At 37.9% G+C, this 21,480-nt stretch overlaps 1 protein-coding gene across 1 annotated transcript in view; it reads right to left on the bottom strand.

Moving 5' to 3' along the window:
* Positions 1-630: 630 nt before the first annotated feature.
* The window catches only part of HDAC9 (histone deacetylase 9), a 418,509-nt gene continuing 397,659 nt past the window's right edge, over positions 631-21,480 (bottom strand). The window contains exon 24 of the mRNA XM_033194714.1: positions 631-4,180. Within this exon, the coding sequence (XP_033050605.1) occupies positions 4,141-4,180 (40 nt within the window). The 3' untranslated portion in view covers positions 631-4,140. The remainder of the gene's footprint in view (positions 4,181-21,480) is intronic.

Raw genomic sequence — 21,480 nt, 5'->3', positions numbered from 1 at the left:
CATGACCATGTTGATCGGTTTTGAAGACAACTAAATGCCTTCACTTCTTAGCATAGGCCATCTGGTTTTCATTTCTTTTGAAAGTGAAAACGCCATCTTTATGAAAATAGTTGAACAGGTGTGTTGTTTTCTACTTCTATCTTGTTTTCCCCTTATTTTCTCAGTAGGACAAGTGATTTCATTCCTGAAGCAGGAAAATAATGTTAAGATACATGCCACTAGAAATGACAACGTCAGGCACTGACAGAGTCATTTCAAGCTCAGAATGAATCACTTTTAAGATGGTAAAGTTTGGCTTGTTTCTTTTGGGTCTATAAGACTTTTAATATTTCTTTCATTGAGATAAGTTGAGAATAAACATTCAACAGAGAAATACTAAGAAATATTCAAATTAATTATTCTAAACATAAATGCTGGCATTAAGACAATAAGTTTGGCCAGGTGCAGTGGCTCACGCCTGTAATTTCAGCGAGCGGGTGGATCACCTGAGGTCGGGAGTTTGAGACCAACCTGACCAATATGGAGAAACCCCGTCTATACTAAAAACACAAAAATTAGCCAGGCATGGTGCACATGCCTGTAATCCCAGCTACTCGGGAGGCTGAGGCAGGAGAATTGCTTGAACCCGGGAGGTGGAGGTGGCAGTGAGCCGAGATTGCACCATTGCACTGCAGCCTGGGCACCAAGAGCAAAACTCCATCTCAAAACAAACAAAAGTTTTAAAATGCTGGTTGAAGAGGAATTTTTTCCCAGGAGACTTTCCAAATGATCATTCTATTTTACTTCCATATGGAGTCTGTAAAGAAACCCAGTAAATCCACAAGGCTTTATAAATGACCTTTGGAAATAAAGCAGGACTGAACTATTAAGAGAGACCAGTCCTGTAATTTCTGAAGCCTTTGTGGGAGGAGATGCCCTGCTTTCAAGGCCATCATGTTGTCAGTGAGACGTTAGTAAGAATGTCAAGTAGAGCTGGAGTAAAAACTGAAGGCAAGATTTCCATCCCCAGGATTGGTAACGGAAATGTGATTTGTAGTCATTTTTTCATAAATATCTCTATTTTCTCCAAAGCTGACTTCCAGCCCCACGATTGATATTATGAACTTGTTAAAATATTTAATGATAGTTCATCTCAAAATGTTCTTTCCATTTACGAAGCAATGGTAACATAGCCTCTGGTTTTGAGTCCATTTTGGTTACTGTTTAATAAAACGATCTGTGTTTTTTAGTTTAATATCCAGCCCCAAATTATACAATTGGGAAAATTAATATTTAAGACTTCTTTTTATACCTATGTTTGACAGTTTATTAAACTCCTAGTATTATTTACTAGATTTATGAAAAATCATTTTTATTCACCCTGTATGAGATATCATGAGACTGTGAGAGAGCCTATGTGATTTTCTTCAAAGTAAGGATCACAAAGAGATGCAAAATTGATAATACTCTTCTAGCCTCTCATTCAGAACAATTGTGAGCAATAAAATTTAAACCTGTAAGTGAAGAAAAACTATATCAAGTGAAACTACCCTTTCAAAAAGTGCTGGTCTATTTCAAAAGAAGTGTTGATCTTTTCTGAAAGCCTCCATTCTGTCCCTCAGGGCTATGCTCCATCTTGTAATGGTATAATCAAAAAGCACTGGCATTCTGTTCTTACAGCTACATTCAGCTGTGAATAATCCTCTCCATAGTTCATTTGCTTCTCCAGGTATCTGAAAGACTCTAAGTGCAACCGATTGGGTATGGTGTCACATGGGAGAATGTGTGATTAACTCATTAATGTGTCAAGTTTTAAATGTAAATAACCACGGAGATGTCCTAGTGATTTGGCTATATCAGATTAATGGCTTGGCATAAACATGTGGCTAAACTGTTGTAGGAAACTTCAGTAAATTAGTATGTTTGCAGTACACTGTTTTATTTTCCTATTCAACATCTAAAAAATATCTGGGAGGACTAAAACGTAATGACAGAAATTTATAATTATGGAGTTGATTTTAAAACTACACGATTATTTTTCTAATTAAAACATGAGTTTCCATTTTAAAATGGGGAAGAGCCTTTTGTTAAGCCTTTGGCTCTCCTATTTTTTTAAGTAAATATCCTCAAGCAATCACTGCAAAATAACATAAGCTAGCAAATATGATTGGTATGAATTTCTCTGAAAATATCATGAAAATAAAATTTATAAAAAATTGATTACTACTATGAATCTAGATTGAATTTGCCCTTATGCAATGAAAGCAATTTTTACCTAATACTAAGTTACATTCCATTTCAGATTTCCTATTTCAAAGAGTGTCTCAAATTTCTATGGTAAACCAAGTATTGAGCCATTTTTGTATATGTAATAAAAGTCTTTAAAATTAAAATGGTAATCCTAAAAAAACCAAATGCATGAAAAATATGGTCTGACTGTATAACAAAGGGAGTTATATAATTCTACTTGAGTGAAATCTTTCATCTTTGATTTACAGGTTAGAGTCCTCTCTAACTAAAACCACATTGTTCCATATCTTTCATATCATGGCCTTCCCTAAAACCTTGTTTTAATTAAGGTTTCTTTCAGATTTCTGAATAAAAGCATGACAATCTTCACTTATGGCTTTAATATATCCTTTGAGTTAGAAAAATATATAAAAAGAAACATCAACTCTTTCAAAAGCATTGTCAGATATTAAATACTGTGAGATATTCTACCTCAATATCTTTAGGTGTTTGAGTTATATGTTGAAATAGAATTTTAGGAGGTAGGAGGATAACCTACTTATATTTAGTAAGTTACTTTTAATCTCATAAATAAATGTCCTTTATTTTTAACCTTTGACACTAAGGCAACTTGTTTAAAGGCTGTTTTTTGTTTTTGTTTTTTTTTTTCACATGAAGGCACAACTTCTAGGTTAAGTCAATTCAAGGTGACTACAAATAAGCAGTGCCTCTGTTAACACATTTCAAACATATAGAAAATTGACCAACGATGCTTAAGTGATATTCGTGTCAACAGCTTCACAGTTAATAAAATGCAATCAGACAAAACAACTGTGTTAACCTGGAAAATAAACAAACTAATCTAAATAGTCAAGGCCCTCAAGTAATAGGGGAAATTATGCATAATCTTCAGTTTTTCTAAAGGTAGGAATGAATGATGAAAGGTAAGAAGAAAGAAATTGACAGAGGGCAGAAAAATAAAGGTGAGTGAATAAGTCCTTGATAGATTTGCAACAAATTAAGACCACCTTTGAAAGGTTACATGCTTTTCAAAGACACTGAAAATGCTTGCTGGAACATTTGCTCAGATCTACTGTCATGAGAACAAGGGATGTATGCGGGGCTGGGAGGTGGGGGGACTTCATTCTCCAACACAGTTGCAAAATTGCAAATCGCCTGTGTGTGAGAACACAAAGATATTATGGACATTAAAAAAAGGTGATATAAAATATTGCACCATTACAAACAGTGTGTGAGGTTCCTTTGGCATTTGGACTTTGAGATGCAGTGTGGTTTATTCCACTGAAAAAAGCCTCATGCTAGTGTCTCCATCTTGAACTTTTACTAGGAAGAGTTGAACTGTGTGTTAAAGTTAAGAAAAAAAAAAAAAACTCTAACAAAACAAAACAAACAAACAAAGAAGAAACATTACGTTCTGGGTGGAATTACTATCCGTTCATAGTAAAAGCAAATCCTGTAAACAAGTTAAGACTGTTTGAAAAAAAAATTTACCCAAAAAAAGCTGATCAGAATGTCAGGAATGAATACGTCTCAGGTTTTGCCCAAAATTTCACTGGCTGTCATAGCTTCTGAAATTAACAATATCTAGTGCTGTACTGAATGTTTCTAGTTCAAACTTGGTGTCTAGGAGTGGGTCACCCAGCATATTAAAAGCATGCTGGAAGCAGTTTCTTCCAATCGTGGTTTACCGTAACTCTAGAATCACAGCGGTTACGTTTAAGGAATCTTTAATGCCCTTTCAAGTCCATCCAAAGAACAAGTGAAGCTGCTGTTCAGAATTTTGTGCCCAGTGTTTATGTTCCACTGAATCTGTGCCACCCAGGCAGCAGACAAGACATGTCTGAGGGTGCTGGGGTGGGGGACTACACAATGATGTCACACACAGGAAATATCAGAGGGGAACTTGGCACTTCACAAGGCTGGCTCCTCTTCCATAGGCTCACCAGCAGTTCTGTAAAAATAAACAGGCAATCAGAATACGGCATAAGAGTACACAATGACATTGTAGATTTTCATGCATAATCAAAGCTGATTTTTCAGCTCTCTCTAATGTTTATTTGTGTTATTCAGTTATCCATAAATAGAATTTCTTTCCTAGGAAGTATAAACAAATGTCAAGGGGAAAAACATTTCGATCCAAGCAATCATTGGAAATGTTCCTGTTTATATTAAAACATGTCAGAATATTTTATAACTCTAGATTCCAAAATGTATATGTTTTGTGTCTACTACAGTTCAATAATTTATTGAAAAATTAACTAGGATATTTTATTTTAAGAGCAATTGCTGTGATTTCCTATGGAACCAGTTTGCTAATAAGAGCAAAAGACCCAGTCTCTGGAGGAGACTCACTAGGGCTCTGGTTTTTGCTTCTGTTCTTTCATAACTGGATTGGCTGCCTGCCGGAGGCATTTCAAATCAAATTCTGAATTTGATTAACAAATCATTGCTACAGACCCAATATTTTTACAAGAAATGCACTATGGTAGTGTGTAAATAGTTTTTACTCGGCATCATCTGCGGGGTGTTCTGTGCAGGCAAAACCAAAACTAATTGCTTGAAAATTTATACTTGAGATTTAACCTTAATTTAGTAACACTTTGAGGGTGTTTTAAGGCAAACTTTTAGAATGACTTTTAATTTAGTCAATAGAATAAATTGTAGCAGGAATCCAAATACATGAGGTAGTTGGATTGTCGTGGGAAGAATACTGGGATATGAGATACCAGGTGAATTCAGTTTGCATCTGAGCTCTGTGATTTGTTAATTTTGCAACTGCTGATTTAAATACACTTTTGTGAAGCTGTGGTTTCAGGTGTAAACCATGAAAAAAAAAATGGCGTTCCTTACAGAATTAGCAAAGGTTAAAAAATAAAGGAGGTAAAATTGACCTGTAAATAATAAACACTTTGAGACATTACTTAATAATTTAGACTTGTCCCTTTGCTGTCTAACATGCATAAAATCGTGTTGCCACACAAATGCAAGTTATGCCTTTGCTACCAGAAGGAAACAATATTTGGATGATGCTTCTTTCTAGGTAGCAGAATAATAGGCGGTGGTTTTCATTTTCTTCTTCACAATGTTTACCTACTTGCCAGGATTCCATAATGAATTACTTTCACATTAGGAAAAAATGCTATGTTTAAACCCTAGCTGTTTATGCAAACAAATAAAATATTTGGCCATGTTATTTTACAGATTTATAAGAAAAAAAGGCAAGATTTCAATGCATCTCTAAATAAAGGTGTTGACAAATACAGTAGTAGCTTAGCATTTTTATAACAAATCCAAAACATTAAAAGAAAGATTTTATCCATAGGATGGCAATCAAAAATTTTTAAAGCATCCTTTTGAAAATAAAGGATAAAGAATGATAATCATTAAGTCTTCATTATTTGTTGTTACCAAAAAAGAAAATTCTAAAAGGGTCTGTGTGGAATATTTAAAAAGTTGCTTCTTAAGAAGTTACAGCCTGTCCTAGAGTGTCTGGGATAAGGAGGTTGTGAGAGAGTGTTTAGAAGTGGTACATAAGATAAATGAGTCATACTTCAGAAAAGTCTTTTCTATCAAAAATGATCCGCATTCGAAGGAGAAAGCTTTTAAATTAAGGAAAACATTTAAGTTTTGAAACTAATTCATACATAAATATATAGCCTTATTTACATCTGAGACTATGTGAATAATACAATTATAGAACTCAAACTGGATATTCTAATGGAGACTGATTTTTCCAATTTCTAACCTAAGCTGCAGCAGGATAATCTTTTTCCCCAAATCCAGGATTCAGTGTGGCTGGAATTCCAGAGACAGTCATGTGTGGGAAATGTCTCAGAGGTCACAGATGTCAGGAATACACATGTCCCTGTGGTGGAGGAACTGTGAATTCTCCACATGTCCAACCTAGGCTTAAAGGATGTGAGTAGGCTGTCTACACTGCAACCAACTCACTGCCCAAAATTAAGCTTCTTTGGTTGAAACAGGGCAACTTGCAGGTACAATAGTAAGCTTTCCATCAGATGCTTCTCTGCCTTTTCCTCTCTTTGAAATCATTTTATATTGACCTCTTTTTGTGGAATTAACCACTTATAGCTGCCCACCTTCTATTGAACCATCTACACATATACATAACTAACCAATTCTCTCTCTCTCTTTCATTTTATTTATTTATTTATTTTTGAGACAGGACCTCACTCTGTTGCCCAGGCTGGAGTGCAGTGGCACAATCGCAGCTAACTGCAGCCTCAACCTGCCGGGCTTAAGCCATTCTCCTGCCTCAGTATCCTGAATAGCTGAGACTACAGACATGTGCCACCATGCCTGGCTAATTAAAAAAAAAATTATAGATGAAGTCTTGCTATGTTGCCCAGGCTGGTTTTGAACTCCTGGCTTCAAGAGATCCTCCTGCTTTAGCCTTCCAAAATTCTGGGATTACAGGGGTAAGCTATCATGTCCAGCCTCAATTCTCCCCAGTGTCTTGCAGCATAGCAGTGTTAGTAGCATAGCAAGTTGGAAAATATCCTGGATTTCAAGGTAGATATTCTGGGTTCAAGTCCCAGCTGTTTTCCTTTAGAAAATTTGACTTTGAGTGAGTCAATGTCTCTAGATTGTCAATTTTATCTTTAAAATAGAAATAATAATCCCTTACCTGCCCTCAGGGTTATGATAATTGAAAGAGTTAATGTAAGAAAACATGATTTATAAATTGTGAAGTGTGAAACAATTGTAAAATAACTGGATTATTTATATCTGCCATTGGGACAATTTATAGTATCTCCCTTCTCATATCCCTAGCTCTCAGTAGAGGTGGCATTATCTTCATATAATCCCTGTCCCTAGGTCACTATTTTATATGTCTGCATTTTTTAAAACGATGATTTCTTTATGGAACATTTAGAAAGTAACCTGGTGAGTGATGACCCTTTAATGCCTGTGTTTGGAGGAATGAGAAGCAGTGCTCTGAAAATCCGGAGGCTTCCCACTTCAGTCATCTCTAGATATGTGCCTAGTTCACCTTAATTAACAAAGACACAAACTGGGGGAAGGAAAGACATGCAGGGAGGTGAAGACAGTAAGTTCAGAGATAACTATAAAATCAACCCAGCAAAGATAAATTTTAGTATAATGGTTTAACTAATTGAAAGACGTAAGCTTCCCTCCAGTAAGACAACATCACAGTGAACACTGATAGTTTTCTGTCAATGAAAATCAAAGATTTCATATCCTAAAGAAGGATCAATTCAGTACAACAGTCATAAGATAATTTACAAAAGTAAAAAACAAAAAGGAAGTAATTTCACTTGAGATAAGATGTAGTGTTAAATTAAATTCTTGTATTCTCTCTTAAATCTTATTTCTTGTGGTTTTAAAAATAGCATTTGTTAATTTATGTTAATGTGGTTATTTAATAAGACATTTTCACATTTTGCTGATTTAATTTAATTCTTATTTCTTACTTCCTCTTCCTCCTGAAAGGCAAGCAATACAATACCTATGACATTATTTTGTTTGCAGGTGTTCTTTACAACTGTGTATTATTGTTTTGGGGGTATATATTTTTACTTTATGTAAATTTTATCTTTATACACTTGTGCATAGTTTTCTCACTCAGTACTGTATTTATTAGATCCGTCATGCACTTAATGTTTATCTAGTTTGAAGCTGGTAACTTCTACGTGGCATTCCCATACGGTGCATCCACCACATTTTAACTATTCATTCTTCCAATAATGGACACTGGGCTTGACTCCAACTCTCTATTCGCCATGAATAAGGCTGTAGTGAACTTCCTAGTACACGTACTCTAAAGACTTCTGCTGAGAATGTCTTTGGTATACAATCCCAAGAGCAAAATTAGCAGGTCACATATTTTATGCATATAAAATGGTACTAAATTAGTATGCAGCATGGCTACCATAGTTTATCTTCCCAAAGCAGTGAGGCTCTAAATCCCCACATCTCCACCCATGCTAGCAATACTTAGTTTACTAATATTTTTCATTGATTCTAGAAAAAGTTACTGAGTGTGTACTGTGTGCCCTGGTTCTGTTCTAGGCACTAGGAACATAGCAATGAACGAAATAGACAAACATCCCCGCTCTCATAGAACTCACATTCTACATTGACGTTATATTCTAATTGAATGTCTACCATCTAATGTATGTAAAACAATGCCTTGCTGTTATTCAAATTTGCATTTATTTGGTAACTAATCAGTTTGGACAAAGATTTGACTTTCAGTAAGTCACAAAAGCCAAAGTAAAAGAGAGAGAATCAAATGACTTGCATAAGTACGTGTCATAAGTAACTCTGTTTATCTCACTGATGACTTTTCTTTTTTTTTTTTTGAGATGGAGTCTCGCATTGTCACCCAGGCTGGAGTGCAGTGGCGCGATCTCGGCTCACTGGAAGCTCCGCCTCCCGGGTTCACGCCATTCTCCTGCCTCAGCCTCCCAAGTAGCTGGGACTATAGGCGCCCGCCACCTCGCCCGGCTAGTTTTTTACATTTTTAGTAGAGACGGGGTTTCACCGTGTTAGCCAGGATGGCCTCTATCTCCTGACCTCCTGATCTGCTCGCCTCGGCCTCCCAAAGTGCTGGGATTACAGGCGTGAGCCACCGCATCTGGCCTGATGACTTCTTTATCTTTCCAGCATTCACAAACTAATTTTATATATAACTAATTCATACATTAGTTCGCGTTTTATGAATTATATTTTATGTTCTATCTTTCATTTCCCCATTCACTTTTATTTTTGATTTTTCCCCTCCAATGTTATACCATTTTGTATACATACTAGACATCCCATAGATAGTTTTTGAAATGTTTATATACATATGTTGGGATGATTTCAATGCTCTTTAGAAGTATAATAATTTCAATCAAAAACGAAATAAGAATTTTCAACAAAAGAATAAATATCCAGAAATATTCTCAGTACAAACTTCCTGTGTAACAATTCCACACCTAAATGTGTGATTGGAAATATATTTCCTCATATCACAAGGCTGTGCAGAAATAAAAGCCAAACAAAAGCAAACATATTTATACACACACACACACATACACACACACACTCACACTTTCCATAACAATACAACTGGCGGCGGAGCAAGATGGCCGAATAGGAACAGCTCCAGTCTCCAACTCCCAGCGCGAGTAACACAGAAGACCGGTGATTTCTGCATTTTCAACTGAGGTACTGGGGTCATCTCTCTAGGGAGTGCCGGACAATCGGTGCTGGTCAGCTGCTGCAGCCTGACCAGCGTGAGCTGAAGCAGGGCGAGGCATCGCCTCACCTGGAAGCGCAAGGGGGAAGGAAATCCGTTTTCCTAGCCAGGGGAACTGAGACACACAACACCTGGAAAATCGCGTAACTCCCACCCCAATACTGCGCTTTAAGGAAACAGGCACACCAGGAGAATATATCCCACACCTGGCCGGGAGGGTCCCACGCCCACGGAGCCTCCCTCACTGCTAACACAGCCGTCTGCGGCGATCTATCCGCAAGGCAGCAGCGAGGCTGGGGGAGGGGCGCCCGCCATTGCTGAGGCTTAAGTAGGTAAACAAAGCCGCTGGGAAGCTCGAACTGGGTGGAGCTCACAGCAGCTCAAGGAAACCTGCCTGTCTCTGTAGACTCCACCTCTGGGGACAGCCCACAGCTGAGGTCCAATAGGGAAAGCAGCGGGGGCGGTGCAGAGGCGAACGACTCTGTCTGACAGCTTTGGGGAGAGCCGTGGATCTCCCAACGCGGAGGTTGAGATCCGAGAACGGACAGACTGCCTGCTCAGGTGGGTCCCTGACCCCTGAGTAGCCTAGCTGGGAGACATCCCCCACTAGGGGCAGTCTGACACCCCACACCTCACAGGGTGGAGTCATCCCTGAGAGGAAACTTCCAAAGGAAGAATCAGACAGGTACACTCGCTGCTCAGCAATATTCTATCTTTGACAACCTCTGCTGCTGATACCCAGGCAAACAGGGTCTGGAGTGGACCTCAAGCAATCTCCAACAGACCAACAGACAGTCCTTCTGACTGTCAGACGGAAAACTATCAAACAGGAAGGACACCTATACCAAAACCCCATCAGTACGTCACCATCATCAAAGACCAGAGACAGATAAAACCACAAAGATGGGGAAAAAGCAGGGCAGAAAAGCTGGAAATTCAAAAAATAAGAGCGCATCTCCCCCTGCAAAGGAGCGCAGCCCATCGCCAGCAACGGATCAAAGCTGGTCAGAGAATGACTTTGACGAGATGAGAGAAGAAGGCTTCAGTCCATCAAACTTCTCAGAGCTAAAGGAGGAATTACGTACCCAGCGCAAAGAAACTAAAAATCTTGAAAAAAAAGTGGAAGAATTGACAGCTAGACTAATTAATGCAGAGAAGATCATAAACGAAATGACAGAGATGAAAACCATGACACGAGAAATACGTGACAAATGCACAAGCTTCAGTAACCGACTCGATCAACTGGAAGAAAGAGTATCAGCGATTGAGGATCAAATGAATGAAATGAAGCGAGAAGAGAAACCAAAAGAAAAAAGAAGAAAAAGAAATGAACAAAGCCTGCAAGAAGTATGGGATTATGTAAAAAGACCAAATCTACATCTGATTGGGGTGCCTGAAAGTGAGGGGGAAAATGGAACCAAGTTGGAAAACACTCTTCAGGATATCATCCAGGAGAACTTCCCCAACCTAGTAGGGCAGGCCAACATTCAAATTCAGGAAATACAGAGAACGCCACAAAGATACTCCTCCAGAAGAGCAACTCCAAGACACATAATTGCCAGATTCACCAAAGTTGAAATGAAGGAAAAAATCTTAAGGGCAGCCAGAGAGAAAGGTCGGGTTACCCACAAAGGGAAGCCCATCAGACTAACAGCAGATCTCTCGGCAGAAACTCTACAAGCCAGAAGAGAGTGGGGGCCAATATTCAACATTCTTAAAGAAAAGAATTTTCAACCCAGAATTTCATATCCAGCCAAACTAAGTTTCATCAGTGAAGGAGAAATAAAATCCTTTACAGATAAGCAAATGCTTAGAGATTTTGTCACCACCAGGCCTGCCTTACAAGAGACCCTGAAGGAAGCCCTAAACATGGAAAGGAACAACCGGTACCAGCCATTGCAAAAACATGCCAAAATGTAAAGACCATCGAGGCTAGGAAGAAACTGCATCAACTAATGAGCAAAATAACCAGTTAATATCATAATGACAGGATCAAGTTCACACATAACAATATTAACCTTAAATGTAAATGGACTAAATGCTCCAATTAAAAGACACAGACTGGCAAACTGGATAAAGAGTCAAGACCCATCAGTCTGCGGTATTCAGGAAACCCATCTCACAGGCAGAGACATACATAGGCTCAAAATAAAGGGATGGAGAAAGATCTACCAAGCAAATGGAGAACAAAAAAAAGCAGGGGTTGCAATCCTAGTCTCTGATAAAACAGACTTTAAACCATCAAAGATCAAAAGAGACAAAGAAGGCCATTACATAATGGTAAAGGGATCAATTCAACAGGAAGAGCTAACTCTCCTAAATATATATGCACCCAATACAGGAGCACCCAGATTCATAAAGCAAGTCCTTAGAGACCTACAAAGAGACTTAGACTCCCATACAATAATAATGGGAGATTTCAACACTCCACTGTCAACATTAGACAGATCAACGAGACAGAAAGTTAACAAGGATATCCAGGAATTGAACTCATCTCTGCACCAAGCGGACCTAATAGACATCTATAGAACTCTCCACCCCAAATCAACAGAATATACATTCTTCTCAGCACCACATCGCACTTATTCCAAAATTGACCACATAATTGGAAGTAAAGCACTCCTCAGCAAATGTACAAGAACAGAAATTATAACAAACTGTCTCTCAGACCACAGTGCAATCAAACTAGAACTCAGGACTAAGAAACTCAATCAAAACCGCTCAACTACATGGAAACTGAATAACCTGCTCCTGAATGACTACTGGGTACATAACGAAATGAAAGCAGAAATAAAGATGTTCTTTGAAACCAATGAGAACAAAGATACAACATACCAGAATCTCTGGGACACATTTAAAGCAGTGTGTAGAGGGAAATTTATAGCACTAAATGCCCACAAGAGAAAGCAGGAAAGATCTAAAATTGACACTTTAACATCACAATTAAAAGAACTAGAGAGGCAAGAGCAAACACATTCAAAAGCTAGCAGAAGGCAAGAAATAACTAAGATCAGAGCAGAACTGAAGGAGATAGAGTCACAAAAAACCCTCCAAAAAATCAATGAATCCAGGAGTTGGTTTTTTGAAAAGATCAACAAAATTGACAGACCGCTAGCAAGACTAATAAAGAAGAAAAGAGAGAGGAATCAAATAGACTCAATAAAAAATGATAAAGGGGATATCACCACCGACCCCACAGAAATACAAACAACCATCAGAGAATACTATAAATGCCTCTACGCAAATCGACTAGAAAATCTAGAAGAAATGGATAATTTCCTGGACACTTACACTCTCCCAAGACTGAACCAGGAAGAAGTTGAATCCCTGAATAGACCAATAACAGGCTCTGAAATTGAGGCAACAATTAATAGCCTACCCACGAAAAAAAGTCCAGGACCAGATGGATTCACAGCTGAATTCTACCAGAGGTACAAGGAGGAGCTGGTACCATTCCTTCTGAAACTATTCCAATCAATAGAAAAAGAGGGAATCCTCCCTAACTCATTTTATGAGGCCAACATCATCCTGATACCAAAGCCTGGCAGAGACACAACAAAAAAAGAGAATTTTAGACCAATATCCCTGATGAACATCGATGCAAAAATTCTCAATAAAATACTGGCAAACCGGATTCAGCAGCACATCAAAAAGCTTATCCACCATGATCAAGTGGGCTTCATCCCTGGGATGCAAGGCTGGTTCAACATTCGCAAATCAATAAACGTAATCCAGCATATAAACAGAACCAAAGACAAGAACCACATGATTATCTCAATAGATGCAGAAAAGGCTTTTGACAAAATTCAACAGCCCTTTATGCTAAAAACGCTCAATAAATTCGGTATTGATGGAACGTACCTCAAAATAATAAGAGCTATTTACGACAAACCCACAGCTAATATCATACTGAATGGGCAAAAACTGGAAAAATTCCCTTTGAAAACTGGCACAAGACAGGGATGCCCTCTCTCACCACTCCTATTCAACATAGTGTTGGAAGTTCTGGCTAGGGCAATCAGGCAAGAGAAAGAAATCAAGGGTATCCAGTTAGGAAAAGAAGAAGTCAAATTGTCCCTGTTTGCAGATGACATGATTGTATATTTAGAAAAACCCATCGTCTCAGCCCAAAATCTCCTTAAGCTGATAAGCAACTTCAGCAAAGTCTCAGGATACAAAATTAATGTGCAAAAATCACAAGCATTCTTATACACCAGTAACAGACAAGCAGAGAGCCAAGTCAGGAATGAACTTCCATTCACAATTGCTTCAAAGAGAATAAAATACCTAGGAATCCAGCTTACAAGGGATGTAAAGGACCTCTTCAAGGAGAACTACAAACCACTGCTCAGTGAAATCAAAGAGGACACAAACAAATGGAAGAACATACCATGCTCATGGATAGGAAGAATCAATATCGTGAAAATGGCCATACTGCCCAAGGTGATTTATAGATTCAATGCCATCCCCATCAAGCTACCAATGAGTTTCTTCACAGAATTGGAAAAAACTGCTTTAAAGTTCATATGGAACCAAAAAAGAGCCCGCATTGCCAAGACAATCCTAGGTCAAAAGGACAAAGCTGGAGGCGTCACGCTACCTGACTTCAAACTATACTACAAGGCTACAGTAACCAAAACAGCATGGTACTGGTACCACAACAGAGAAATAGACCAGTGGAACAGAACAGAGTCCTCAGAAATAATACCACACATCTACAGCCATCTGATCTTTGACAAACCTGACAAAAACAAGAAATGGGGAAAGGATTCCCTATTTAATAAATGGTGCTGGGAAAATTGGCTAGCCACAAGTAGAAAGCTGAAACTGGATCCTTTCCTTACCCCTTATACGAAAATTAATTCAAGATGGATTAGAGACTTAAATGTTAGACCTAATACCATAAAAACCCTAGAAGAAAATCTAGGTAGTACCATTCAGGACATAGGCATGGGCAAGGACTTCATGTCTAAAACACCAAAAGCAACGGCAGCAAAAGCCAAAATTGACAAATGGGATCTCATTAAACTAAAGAGCTTTTGCACAGCAAAAGAACTACCATCAGAGTGAACAGGCAACCTACAGAATGGGAGAAAATTTTTGCAACCTACTCATCTGACAAAGGGCTAATATCCAGAATCTACAAAGAACTCAAACAAATATACAAGAAAAAAACAAACAACCCCATCAAAAAGTGGGCAAAGGATATGAACAGACATTTCTCAAAAGAAGACATCCATACAGCCAACAGACACATGAAAAAATGCTCGTCATCACTCGCCATCAGAGAAATGCAAATCAAAACCACAATGAGATACCATCTCACACCAGTTAGAATGGCAATCATTAAGAAGTCAGGAAACAATAGATGTTGGAGAGGATGTGGAGAAATAGGAACACTTTTACACTGTTGGTGGGATTGTAAACTAGTTCAACCATTATGGAAAACAGTATGGCGATTCCTCAAGGATCTAGAACTAGATGTACCATATGACCCAGCCATCCCACTACTGGGTATATACCCAAAGGATTATAAATTACTCTACTACAAAGACACATGCACACGTATGTTTATTGCGGCACTATTCACAATAGCAAAGACTTGGAATCAACCCAAATGTCCATCTGTGACAGACTGGATTAAGAAAATGTGGCACATATACACCATGGAATACTATGCAGCCATCAAAAAGGATGAGTTTGCGTCCTTTGTAGGGACATGGATGCAGCTGGAAACCATCATTCTTAGCAAACTATCACAAGAAGAGAAACCAAACACTGCATGTTCTCACTCATAGGTGGGAACTGAACAATGAGATCACTTGGACTCGGGAAGGGGAACATCACACACTGGGGCCTATCGTGGGGAGGGGGGAGGAGGGAGGGATTGCATTGGGGAGTTATACATGATATAAACGTTATGCACATGTACCCTAGAACTTAAAGTATAATAAAAAAAAAAAAAAACAAAAAAAAAAAAAAAAAAAAAACAAAAACAATACAACTGGCAGCAAGTTTTGTGGGGAATTGACATAGATTTTCTATTAGTACCATTACTCAACCCTGGTTTGTCTTATTACTTCCTTTTCTCCATGTTCACCTCTTAATTCTACAATATCTAGTCACCTTCAACCAACTTCTTCCTTTTTTCTCTCTCAGCTAATGGCATTATCATCCACACTATTAATTTGAACTTCTTTCTCTCCCCTTTCATTGATATTTCATGAATTACCAACTACTCACTATTTCTCAGCAATTTATCTACACAGGTTTTCTTCCTCTCCATTTCCTCTACCATGATTAATTGACTTCTTTACCACAATTACCCTAAGGATTTCTCGGCTGTCCCTTTAATAGTATGCTGGCCCCTCCTCCATGACACTCTCTGTTCAACGTATAGACCTAAGTTGTCTCTCTCTCTCTGTGAAAGCTTAATACTGAAAACAGGATATAATTCAAATTCCAATGGTAATATTTTAATTCCCTTCCATTAAATTTTGCGCCATGATCCATTTCTACTCAGCTAGCTTATTCAACTCTGTGGCACCCCAACTGCCCCGAGAGTCCTTTCCCAAAGTTTGCACTCATATACTCTCTGAACTTTTGCTCATCTGTTACTAACAAAATGGATCTTGAGTACCTAATTTGTGTCAGGTAATATACTGCTATTAAAAAAAAAAAAGCTAAGCCAAAGGGACACAGATTCTATTCATAAGGAGCTGACAGGAGAAAACATAAAATAATCAAATAAGCACAAAAATGTATCCAATTTTCAACTATGTCACATGGAATAATGCAGAAGTGTAAGGGAGACATGAGAATGTGTGGAGGACCTGATCTAATTTGGGGATTAGTGGTCAGTGAACATTTTTCAAGAAGAAGAAGAAGAAGTAATATTTGATTGGAAATCTACAGGATGTGATGAAAAGAATGGGAAAGCCAATAAAGGGTTGGTGGAAGAAGGTAGAGGACAGGATGACCATTCCAAACAGAAGAGAAGGGATGTGCCAAGGAAGCCCTGATGTGGACATGAGTATGGCTTTTTGGAGGAAAACTGAAGCCACAATGAAATATCATTCCACACCCACAATAAAAGGCTAAAATTATACAGACTGATTTTGTCAAGTGTAGGTGAGGCTATGATGCAATTGGAACAGTCATTCATTGCTAGTGGGAATGAAAAATGGTACAGCCACTTTGGAAAACAGTTTGGAAGTTTCTTTTGCAGTAAAACATATGACTTCCCTGCAACCCAGCAATTCTACTTTTAGCTATCTTAGCTATCTATCCAAAAAAACTGTGTGCTGTGACCACAAAAAGAAAACTTGTATGAAAATGTCATAGAGATTTCGATTCCTCAAGATAAAATTTCCACATGATCCAGAAATATCACTTCTGGGTATATATCATCCAAAAAAACTGAAAATAGGATCTTAAAGAGTTATTTGCACATCCATGTTCATGGCAGCATTCATTCACAATAGCCAAGAGGTGGAAGCAATCCAAGAGTCCATCAATGGATGAGTGGATAAAGAAAATGTGGCATATACATGCAATGGAATATTATTCAGCCTTAAAAAAAGAAGGAAATGTTTTCATATGCTACCACATGCAGAAACCTTAAAGACATTACACTAAGTGAAGTAAGTCAGTAGAAAAAGACAAAAGTTGCATGGTTCCAATTATATGAAGTATCTAAAGTAGTCAACTCTGAAACAGAAAGCAGAATGATGGTTGATAGGGGCTGAAAGGCTGAGCGGGGAAGAGGAAGGAGTTGGTCAATGGTTACAAGGTTTCCATTTTGCAAGTTCCAGAAACCTGTTGCACAACAATACACATATAAACACTGCTGTACTGAACACTTAACATGGTTAAGATGGTAAGTTTTCCATGTGTTTTTAAACCACAATAATAATTAATTGATCAGCTTTATTCATAGTAACCCTCAAAGTGTAAGCAAGCCAAACATCCATCCAACAGGTATATGGATAAACAAATTAGGGTATATTAATACACTGGAGTAATGTACAATAATAAAAATGAATGAACTTCTGATTGTAAATGGCGTGAATAGATCTCAAAAACATGCTTAATGAGGTGAAATAAGTCAGATTAAAAAATACAGTACACATGCATGATTCCATTTAAATGAAATTCGAGAGCAAGCAAACATAATTGACGATGTTAAAACTAAAATGGCAATTTCCTCTAGAGGGAGTGGCACCGACTGGAAGTGGCAGAAGCAAACTTTTGGAGGTAAAAAAATGTTCTTGAACTTGTTCTGGGTGGTGTTTATACGAGTGTGGCATTGTAAAAATCTTAGAATGTGTGGATATTATATGTAAGATATACTTCCATTAAAAATTAATTAAGGTTGTTGTTGGAAACCACATCAGAAAAGAAAGAGGAAGAATGTTAGAAACAAGGCAGGAATTATAGATATGGGTCTACTCATACAGACCTTATGGTGCCTATTGAAGATGATGATCTTTATGTTAATGGAAACGGAAAAGTATTGAAGGGTTTCAAGCAGAGACATGACCAGATATGCTTTCCAGTTCTTTTGTTTTGTTTTTCATTGAGGTGTATAAAATGGATTAGAAAGAAGGTAAAACTGGATATGAAAACCAGTAAGGAAAATACTGTAAAAGTTTGGATGAGACATGAAGATACTTTGGACTGAGTGTCAGCAGTAAAAATTAAAAATATATATATTGTGCTCAAGTTATTGTCTTGTAAAGTAAGGGCTTCTTAAATTGTCTTGTCAAAGTAAAGACATCTTGAATGCCTTTTGCCCTCTTTACTATGTGAAATCTACATGTTCTTCCACGCTGATTCACTTCTCCCTGGTTCTGTGATTTGCTCCCTAGTCCTTGACCTATAAGGTGTTTTGTTTTGTTTTGCTTTGTTTTTTCATTCTGCAGGACTCTATTTCAATCTTATCAAAGACTTGTCATTTATTATAGTTGATTGTTCATGTTTGTTTCTGTGGTAGGAAGAGTAATAGTCCCCAAAGGTGTCCATGTCCTAATCCTTGGAACGTGTGAATATGTTACCTTACATGGCAAAAGTGATTTTGCAGTTGTGATTAAAGTTAAGGGTGATAAGGTGGAGAAATTAAACCTAAATTATCCTGATGAGTCTAATCTAATCATATGAGCCCTTAATAGCAGAAACCCTTTCTCACCTGAAGTCAGAGAGAGATGTGATGACTGAAGAAAGGTCAGATAGATGTGAAGTTGCTGGCTTTAAAGATGGAGGAAGGGGTCATGAGCCAAGGAATTAAGGCAACCTCCAGAAGATGGAAAACGCAAGGAAACCAATTTTCCCCCACAGCCTCCAGAAATGAAGGCAGCCTTGCCAAGACATTGCTTTTAGCCCAGTGAGACCGGGGTTAGACTTCTGACCTACTGAAAGTTTGTGTTGTTTTAAGCCATTAAATTTGCAGTATTCTACTGCTGCTGTAAAAAAGTATGTGAACATTTTGAGGAGTACAAGGCAGCTTTGTGGTCCTGGCACCTAACACTATCTGGCACCTAGAAATAATCAGAAAGTGTTGAAAGAGTGAATGAACTTGATATTTTCACATGTTCTTCTTCCTCATTCTGCTGGTTGGAGGATAGTCCTGATGGATTTAACCTATGAAGAGCTAAAGGTATAGATGCCCAAGTATAGGCTCTATATTCTTATATTATAGATTACCGAATCATGACCAATATATTAAAAGAAGAAACAGGCCAAGCATAGTGGCTTACGCTTGTAATCCCAGCACTTTGGGAGGCAGAAGCGGGTGGATCATGAGGTCAGGAGATTTAGACCATCCTGGCTAACGTGGTGAAACTCCGTCTCTACTAAAAATACAAAAAATTAGCTGGGCATGGTGGCACGTGCCTGTAGTCCCAGCTACTCAGGAGGCTGAGGCAAGAGAATCGCTTGAACCTGGGAGGTGGAGATTGCAGTGAGCCGAGATCATGCCACTGCACTCTAGCCTGCGTGACAGAGTGAGACTCCATCTCAAAAAAACAAAACAAAACAAAACAAAAAAAAAAAAAATAAAAAAAGAAAGAAAGAAAAAGAAGAAGAAGAAGAAAACTGTAACAAATTTAGGAAGAAGAAAAATGATAGAAAAATACTGAAAGTCAACCTTTATCAAGTATTTACTACATTCCAGGTATTGTTTTAAGTTCTTGTGATGTGTTGTTTCATTTGATTCTCACAACTCTATGAAATGTTTCTCTCATTTTAAAGACAAGGAAAATTAAACCCAGAGAGATTAAGTAACTTGCCCTTGAGCAAACAACTGTGAAGTGTGGAGACTCTAGAGGCAAGCTCTATTCTTCCTCTGTAGTGGTAAGAGGACAGGACTGAAGGAGTGAAGACAAAGAGGAGATTGGAAGCTAAACTATGCATCTTAGTTTATATATATTTCTATTCAATTTTATTTCTTTTTTCAAAGTAAACACTGTTTTACAAATAATACAGAACTGAACCCCAAAATACATAATTGGGCACTGGAGGATTACAACATCCCTAATGTTCTAAGTCAGACTTCACACACCTCAAGACCACCTGTTAGACACGTTGGGAAAATAGAGATAAAATGATGGCTCTGGGAAGAGGAGGAAAGATATGTGAAGAGGGGGCAGATTGTTCCTTTTACCAGGAGCTGCCAAATCTCGCCTCAATTTTTGGCTAAGACTTTGTTGACACTGGATGAAAATTAAAAACAAAATTTATATTGAAATGTTTGCCTGCTAATATAGTTTGGATAAATGTTCCTGCCCAAATCTCATGTTGAAATATAATCCCTAGTGTTGGAGGTGGGACCTCATGAGAGGTGTTTGGATCATGGAGGCAGATCACTCATGAATGGCTTGCACCATGTCCATGGTGATAAGTAAGCTCTTGCTCTGAGCTCACATGGGATCTGGCTGTTTAAAAGTGTGTGGCATCTTCCCCTCCACTCTCTCTCTTGTTGGCTTCCGCTTTTGCCATGTGACGTACCCACTCCCCAATCACCTTCCTCCATGATTTTAAGCTTCCTGAGGCCTCTTGAGAAGCCAAGCAGATGCCAGGAACTTGCTTCCTGAAAGACCTGTGGAACTGTGAGCTAATTAAACCTCTTTCCTTTATAAATTACCCATTCTCAGCTATTTATATAATAGCAATGCTAGAACAGCCTAACACACATACTTAGTTATCTAAATTGTCTGAGTAAGTTCTTAGTTACCTAAACAAGTGCTCAACATAATGGTATCATAGAATAAAATAAGAGGGTTGAATAATTTGTGCAACATTTAGCTTCTAGAAGCCTTTGGAGACACCATCCTATTGGATGGGCTATTTGAGGAAAATCATGTCTCTAAGTACATTAGATATGAATGCATATTTAATAATGGTCTATATTTGTATATAAATCTTAAGATTCAGGAAAATGGGGTTTGTGATGTCCTTGGAACTATTGATAAGCCATTCAAAGCTCAGGTAGATGATACTTGGATTTAGCTGATTATTACACTTTTATATTCATAAACTAGATAGTTACTCAGAAAACAAAGTGGTCAGACTTCAGATAATATGTTTTCTCATGTTTCTGTAGTATCTGATGACTTGAAACCATCATGTTCAGAAAGGTTGCCAAAAGTTGAAAGTTAAATGATTAGAGACAACTATACTGGATTTTGTTAAAAAAAAGATGTAACACGATTTACAGGTCAAAATGACAACTGCAAATCTAACTTTCAAGTTAATTTGGTTTTTGTGTTAGTTAAAAAAAAATCACAAAGTCACAAAGTCAGGCACTGTAGAGTGCAAATGTGCTCCTAAAACCCTAATAGTTGATCATCCTGAAGTCTTGATTGCCTTTCTAAATCTTTTCTTGGTCTTCAGCAGAGCCTGAACTGGTCTCCAAGAGTAAACCTGAGTACTGCACTGACCTTTCCAAAGTAGAAGCATTTTGAAACAGATATTCAACAAATGCAAACTACAATTGTTCAAAGGTACACATTCCTAGCAAACAAGAA

Source organism: Trachypithecus francoisi, unplaced genomic scaffold (genome assembly GCF_009764315.1).
Source record: "Trachypithecus francoisi isolate TF-2019V2 unplaced genomic scaffold, Tfra_2.0 Lachesis_group4, whole genome shotgun sequence".
Taxonomy (NCBI): Eukaryota; Metazoa; Chordata; class Mammalia; order Primates; family Cercopithecidae; genus Trachypithecus; species Trachypithecus francoisi.
Note: the sequence above shows the minus strand (reverse complement) of the source record. Positions and strands in the feature narration are given on the sequence as shown.